This window comes from Nannobrachium achirus, assembly GCF_963921795.1.
Source record: "Nannobrachium achirus genome assembly, chromosome: 24".
Classification (NCBI taxonomy): domain Eukaryota; kingdom Metazoa; phylum Chordata; class Actinopteri; order Myctophiformes; family Myctophidae; genus Nannobrachium; species Nannobrachium achirus.
Genome location: NC_137831.1, coordinates 33,521,467 through 33,529,602, shown reverse-complemented (window position 1 = coordinate 33,529,602; position 8,136 = coordinate 33,521,467). Strand labels below are relative to the sequence as shown.

The window sequence follows — 8,136 nt, the reverse complement described above, 5'->3', positions numbered from 1 at the left end:
GCATTACGTCTATTGCAATACCCTTTGTTTTAACCCAAAGATATGACTTACACCACCTTTAAGTAGTTTTTTTAGTAAGTATTAATTTCACCTGGTTTCTTGACAAGTTAGTCTGAGCCACTTGGTGGGCTGAGATTAAACCCTGGGCCCAGCTCGGAGCGGCCATTTCCAACAGGGCTGTCGGCTAGACGACATGCAGCATGCAAAGGAAGGACAATGAGAAAAGCAGAGGAGAACAGGACAGAGAGAGAGAGAGAGAGAGAGAGAAGTAGAAAGAGAGAGAGAACAAGGGAAATAAGCATGGGGAAAGAAACGATAGAGAAAAGATAGAGAAGTGAGAACACTAGCCAGCTTCGGCACCACCTGAGGAGGCCAGCCCACTAACCCAGTGGTTCTCAAACTTTGACATTTGAAGGTCTCCCCTGAACTTTGACAGTGTACAAATGGAACCAAATGGATTTAGTTCCATTTGAATGCTGTCAAAGTTACAGACTTGTAAGAGTCAATGAAGACCCCCATAAAGGAACCTAGAGAGTCCCTGGAATCCACTTTGAGAACCAGTGCACTAACCCTTATAACTAAGACCTGGGGCCCATTCCACAAATGCCTTCTGAATCAGTAGTTCTCAAGATTTTTTCAAAATCATTTCCAAAATACCATCCCAGGCCGCGTTCTCGCTCGCTCTGGATCAAGAGTGCCTGCTAAACGACTAAATTGTAAATGGTTCTCAAAGCACTGTATGTACGGACCACCTCTCCCAGGCCGTGGTCCCCCGCAGCCGCAGGCTTCAAAATGGCCACCCCTGCGCCTGTCCTCCGAGCGCACCAAGGTAACTTGCCTGAATGACTGGAGACCTGCCGCGCTCACCACAAATTGTCAACAAATAAAAAATAAATAAAAAAGGCTGGCGAGAGATTGCATCTGTTCCCATGCTACCTCCGCCCATGCCTCGTCGGACTCGTGGCAATGTGCATACGCGTCTAAACAGATCCACCGACAATGCAATTGCCACGGCTGTTCACACAGCCCTTTCTCACCTGTAGGATGAGAGAGAGGGTGGAGGGGGACAAAAAGTGCACGCGCATGCTTTTTGTGGACTACAGCTCAGCAACAGGCACGTGCACACATAGACATCAAAGGGCGCTTGAGCCCCTGCCCTTTTATCCGTCTGTAAAAAGTGCCCTCTCCAGACCGTGAATGCAGTTTTATTGTGAAAGAAATGCAAATGCCCTCTTTCCATGCCATACCCGAAGGCAGCATTCAAGTGAATTGACTTGTCCAAACTCTCCTGAACTTGAATGCAGTATCTTATGTTGAAAGAATTGCCCTCTCTGTGTAGAAATCCATACACCAAATCTCTTGTATTGAATGGATTATGCTTAGTTCAGTGTGGTATAACGCACCGGAAATAGCCGACCTCCAAGCCCACAATGCTGCAACGCATTGTGAGCTTGGAGGTCGGCTATTTTCTATATTTCCACCAAATGCCCTTTTTAGAAATGTCAGCCCCTGCCTCTCTAACATTCTCTGCACGTCCCTGCTCAGCATTCAACCAAAATAGCTCCTGCCAAGTTTAACACAAGAGAGAGACCCAGAGGCCTGCAGGCCAGCGTGTGCAACCGGATACCTGACGAACCGCCACCTAGTGGTGAGAATAGGCAACATCACTTCAGAGCCCCTGAGCCTCAACAACACAGGAGCCCCGCCCCCTAAGGGCGGCAAGGCGCCTCCTCTCTTCAAGTCTCTGTACACACACAACCGTGTGGCCACACACACAGGGGTGTCACACCAAATTCTGGGCCCTGGGTGCAAGGATTCACCGCGGGCCCCCCCATGAATGTTCTTCATGTAAGGGGAGGAGGTTTAACCCATTTAGACATGGGAACGCATTATTATGCATTATGCTGTGCTTTAACTATTGAAAAATAGCAGATATACAATCTCAAAAATGCTTGAAAATGTGTGCAAGTCTTTGAATATTTCAAATCCTTCTAAGGTTTTTTGAAAAACCTATGTTTCTATGTCAGTGGTGCTCAAACTTTTTCATGTGAAGGACCCCCAAAATGATATGTATTTGGTCACGGACCCCCAACTCCAAATATTTTGTTCCAGGGACCCCCCCCCAGAAGCAAAAGTTTGCTTAAAAATACATATATTCAAAGATTTGCACAAATTTTCGCGACTTTTCAAAAATAGCAGATCTACAAGCTCGCAAGCGGCACTCGGTGCCACACTTTGAGCTTGTATATCTGAGTGCTATTTTTCAATAGCTAAAGTATAAAATTATAAAGGCCCCTCCACCTGGGGCCCTAGTAACTCAGTCCCACTCCCCCCCCCCCCCCTTCCCCCCCTTGTGACGCCCCTGCACACACACACACAGCTCCAATGTCATCATCAAGTATGCCCGTGACACGACAAGCGATAGGCTGTATTGTCGCCGTCGTCGGCGAGACTGCCCTGCAGGGACGAACGAGGTCAGATGATCACTGACACTTTGGTGTCAGGAGTACAATCTCACTCTCAGTGTCAACAAAACCACGTCTAGATGATCGTAGACTACAGCGGCGGTTCTCAACCTTTTCAGGCCACCACCCACCCAAAATAATAATGTTTGAACCGAGGACCAACCAAAATAAGGATAAAATATGATTAAACATAATCATATTTGAACGGGTAACTGGTTTAGGTATTAAAGCAGGGGTCTTCAACAGGGGGTCCGTCCGGGACCCCTAGGGGGTCCTCAGAGTTACTACAGGGGGTCCTACAAATCTTTGTGTGATATAAACTTTTTTCTATATTAACCACTTGAACCCTAGCGTCAATATTCTGAGAACTTTTGCCAAAAATAGCCGATCTACAAGCTCACAACGCCTCGCGCTGCGAGGCGTTGTGAGCTTGTAGATTGGCTATTTTCGGCAAAGCTTTGGTGTAGAGGGGAAAAAGAGCAGACAAAGTACGGAGTGAAAGGTAAAGTTTATTAAGTGTTGACGGTTCAAGTGGTTAAATGTCTGAAAACACAAATTGACATGAATCCAAAATACACTGATGACTGTGCTGTCAAACGATGAAACTATATGGAATCCACGAAAAGGTGGGGGTCCCTGCTTCATCTCTCTCTCAACTAAGGGGTCCTTGGCCTGAAAACGTTGAAGACCCCTGTATTAAAGAGGTCTTAAGAATTCCTTAAATTGTCACTTTACTGACATATGGGGGACCCTCCCCCCAAAAACAAAATCACGTGGGAACCCCCCTTGGGGGTCCCGAACCACAGGTTGAGAACCACTCAACAGGACATCATACCACCAGATCTCTGAGCGTTTTCTACCTGACTGCCGTCAACAAGCACTCCAGCCATGCCTGTTCGACACACAGGATTACTTTTTCTGTGCACGGCTGCACAGGCGCTCTGCTGCTACTGCTACTTATGTTGCCATAGCTGAGTGGTTTAGTGAGCCCGCCTGGTGAGCCAGGTACAATTCCAGGCCTGACCAAACAAGCACCAAGCGCCGTAGAATGGATGTGTTCCATTGCCGATATGTTCTTGTAACCATGCGCCTTATGTATGTATATCGACGTTGTCGGGTGGAAACCTTGTATGTCCAAAACATTATCATTTTAAAAATGATTTAAACTAGTGAAAACAGACGATCTATAAGCACACAACGCCTCGCACCGCGAGGCCTTGTGTGCTTGTAGATCTGCTGTTTTCACTACTTTTGTGCAACAGCCTTGTATGGTGAAGCAGGGCTTTACTTTGCAAAAGAAAACAGCAAATTTGAAACTTGGAGATACGAGGTTTCTGCCTGACAGTGACAATATAATTTACTCTACTCATCTATTTTCCTTATCTTTCTTTGCATCTCTATTCTCTTCCCCTTTCCTGAAAACGGCTAATGATTGGGAACTCGTATGACAAAAGAATTTCACCCACTTTTCTACACCTGTAAAACTGTGATGTGACAATAAAGTTGAAGTTGAAGAGATAGGAGAGATGTAGACATCGAAGAAAAAAAGGTAAAAAGTAGAACAGAGAGACAGACGACAATGCAAGACCAACAGGCATGTTAATAGGCTACTAGATTAGTAATTAAGAAGAACGCCAGACAAGCCAGCTTTCAACTATAAAGATAAATTATGCAATTTTTTGGAACGCCAAGTCCATATACCACACACACACACACGCGCGTGCGCACGCACGCACGCACGCACGCACGCACGCACGCACGCACGCACGCACGCACGCACGCACGCACGCACGCACGCACGCACGCACGCACGCACGCACGCACGCACGCACGCACGCACGCACGCACGCACGCACGCACGCACGCACGCACGCACGCACGCACGCACGCACGCACGCACGCACGCACGCACACACACACACACACACACACACACACACACACACACACACACACACACACACACACACACACACACACACACACACACACACACACACACACACACACACACACACACACTGTATACAGTCACTCAAATTCTTGTTCACACACTGAAACATACATGAAGAAAATACGGTATATAGTGCAAATACACAAACAACTGTATTCCCACGCACTGTTACTGTACCTTGGCGATCTTGGCTTCATCCTTCTTCTTCCCTTTCTGTACTGAAGCAAAGTGATGTCTGGCGCTGTCAAAGTCTGTCATCTTCCTCTCGCGCTTTGCTATGCGGGCCTGCGGGGGATAAGAGAGAATTTTCAAAAGATGTTATGGGTGCATTCGGAAACCCGCACCGGTTGTGTGCTCAGTGTAGTGAGTGCAGTGGGCGTGACGTTGGAGAGTGCGTTCAGTGTGGCTTATTTACGAACGACCAGTTTTAGAGGCAGCTGTGCGCTTTTTCACTCTGAACTCTGAAGGTAAACTTTCTGAAAAGCAGCAGTTGCTAAAGTATTGAAAGGAGATGTAATTCCTAACATTGGCATACCTGCTGTTAGTTTACACGTTGATGCGTGTGAAACTATCAAGCCCAAACAACCAATTAAGCTGCAAATGTTGCATTTTTGCGGTCATTTCCTCCATTGTTCACAGCTGAGAAGCGCTCGAGACATGGATGACCATGAAAACCAACCAATCAGAACACCGCACTGACGCACCACACTGCCAAACCCCATCTTCTGAGTAGGGTTGGAGAGTGCGTGCACTCAGAACACCGGTGCGCCGCGCACTGGATTTCCGAACGACAACGCACCAAGTGCACTGAATAAACAAACGACAACATGGCACACCAGTGCATTGAGTGCGCATTTCCGAACGCACCTTATGTTTCTAGTCACTTCTGTCCCTGCCAGAGGTTTCCGTCCAATTGTTTTAACAGGAGCAATATGGTATGAGCAATATTGCGTTGGAAAAGCCGAATTGTAATGGGACATTTTGATAAAGAGATAACGTGAGGCCACAAAGGACACATGGAAACTTGAAAAACAGTGCATTCATTTGTGAGACATTACAGTACATTGCTTTACAACAGGCAACCGTCTATAAACACAACACCAGATATCTGTCTAAACACCTGAATGTGGCCAGAGAGCTCTGTCTTCTGGTCTGTGGAATGTAAAATAAGAGCACTGTTTACCTATAACCCTAACCCTAACCCTAACCCTAACCCTGCTGTTTTTACTGTTGCTACACTTAAAAATATAAAATAAGTGTGAAACCATATACATATTCAATCATAGCTATGTACAGTATTTTCTGGACTATAAGGCGCACCTGACTATAAGGCGCACTGTCAATGAATGGTCTATTTTCAAACTGTTTTCATATATAAGGCGCACCTGACTATAAGGCGCACATAATAGACGCTACCGTTGCGTTATGCATCAAACAGATGGAGCTGTGCTAAAGGGAATGTCAATGTCAATGAATGATCCATATATAAGGCGCACTGGACTATAAGGCGCACTGTAGTTTTTTGAGAAAATTAAAGGCTTTTAAGTGCGCCTTATAGTCCGGAAAATACGGTAGGTATTTGGATTTGGACGTATTGAGGTATGATCACACAGCCCCAGAAAGTAAAGAAATAAGTGTTAAATTGAGCGGTAATTAAAATCTTACCTATCATGTTATAATGGGCTATTTACTTTTCGGGCAAGTGTGCATGACCTTTGGGCAAGTAGAACATGACCTGTACTTGCCCGACGGGCAAGTGCCTCTGAGGCCTTAGTGTCAACCCCTGCAATACTGCAATGTAGAAATACTCATAATGAGAACATTCTGCATAATGTACTCAATAACAATCAAAAACAAAGTCAAACGTCTAATTCCAATTTTCACATGTTGAATCAACCAGGAGTGCAGCTTCTATCTCTTTTCGGGAAAAAAATCATTAGATCTAGTATATACGCCAAAGTATGGCTGCCAGCTGATAAACTCTATTTGTGCGTGGCGGACTAAAAACGCAGAGAGCGCACTCTGTCCCATAGCCTGTGACGCACCTGTCACTCACTTCCAGGACCCTCCCCGTATCCGCCTTCGACTCACCCGATTGGACAGAGGGGGAAAACCGGTGAATGTATCTGCTCCAGCATAAACGCAAGGCCTGCACGCAGAATTCCTCTACTGGCATGAAAGCGCTCCATTACCATTGAAATACATTGGCGGAATGGGGAATCCACTGTCATAGGTACATTGCGTGACCACAGCCTTACACAAATTTAGTACAGTAAAGTACAGTACTTGTGTAAATGTACTTAGTTACTTTACACCTGGTGCTACAATATACTGTATGAGCGAATATGTAAACTATAATGGACAGCATGGTAGGGCTAGATAGACACGTGTGTGTGCACACGCACGCACGCACGCACGCACGCACGCACGCACGCACGCACGCACGCACGCACGCACGCACGCACGCACGCACGCACGCACGCACGCACGCACGCACGCACGCACGCACGCACGCACGCACGCACGCACGCACGCACACACACACACACACACACACACACACACACACACACACACACACACACACACACACACACAACACACACACACACACACACACACACACAGATATACATACCTTAATGTCAGTGAACTGGGTAAGGTAAGTGTCCAAAGAGATCACAGGGTTTTCGTTGACTTTGTCATGATAGTCTGTCCATAGCACATCTGTCTCCTGCAAGACACACACACATGCACGCACACGCAAAAGTCATGACCCCATGTACACCTACATCTAACTAGCAAAGAGCTGTGGTTGGTTGGTAATTCTACTGGTGTCGCTAGTTGACCTACTCATTAGAATTAACCACCAAAGAAGGCATAGGGAAAGAACCACTGAAGAAGACATGTGTAGGGCAGCTAAAACCTATTCTAATTAACCACCAGAAGAAGAATAGGGTAAGGCAGCTACAACTCATAATTAACCACCGAAGAAGAAGCGGTAGGGCAGCTAGCTGCCTTTTACCTCCAAGTTATAATCCATCTCTTTCTCAATCATCTCCTGTAGATGCATGGGTGGTGGGGGGGATAAAGGTGAGAAACATGCAGTGATGAAAAAGAAAAAGATAAGCCACTGAAGATGTAGTAAGATGTAACTGTTAGAAGAACTGGAAAGAGGTAAGAGAGAGGAGAAGAGGAGAGGTGAAGAATATCTCCTACATTTCTGTCATTCTCAAAGAGGGATCAGAAAGTGGCCGGGTTGACTTGACACAAAATACTCTCATGATGAATTATTACACATTCATTTGAGCCCTCTCTCTATCTCTGTTTCTCTCTCTCTCTCTCTCTCTCTCTCTCTCTCTCTCTCTCTCTCTCTCTCTCTCTCTCTCTCTCTCTCTCTCTTTCACACAAACACTCAAACAGGAAGACCCACTCATAAGCGTTATGGCTCAAGCCCATGATTTATACTAAGGCTGGGCGATATTAGGAAAACTTTGATATTTGATAACGTTGTTGAATACCTCGATATTGATATTACTCATGATATTAGTAAAAACAATTGTATTATATTGTTTTTAATGTTTTTCTGCTTTAGGTCCACTGCCTGTCTAACCCAAATAATGAATATCATATCCATGCATGCACACTGCACAGCACACATAGAATTAAGAAATGAAATGCCTTATTTCCATTTTCCAACAATGGTTTTATTGAAAT

The 8,136-nt window shown here is 45.7% G+C and overlaps 1 protein-coding gene across 1 annotated transcript in view; it reads right to left on the bottom strand.

Annotated features, from left to right (window-relative positions):
- Positions 1-8,136, bottom strand: part of LOC308280236 (myc box-dependent-interacting protein 1-like) — a gene marked incomplete at its 5' end in the record, with an annotated part of 48,380 nt that overhangs the window by 16,126 nt on the left and 24,118 nt on the right. The window contains 4 exons of the mRNA XM_080720497.1: positions 92-184; positions 4,597-4,704; positions 7,058-7,153; positions 7,445-7,480. Coding sequence (XP_080576623.1) covers positions 92-184; positions 4,597-4,704; positions 7,058-7,153; positions 7,445-7,480 — 333 coding nt within the window. The remainder of the gene's footprint in view (positions 1-91; positions 185-4,596; positions 4,705-7,057; positions 7,154-7,444; positions 7,481-8,136) is intronic.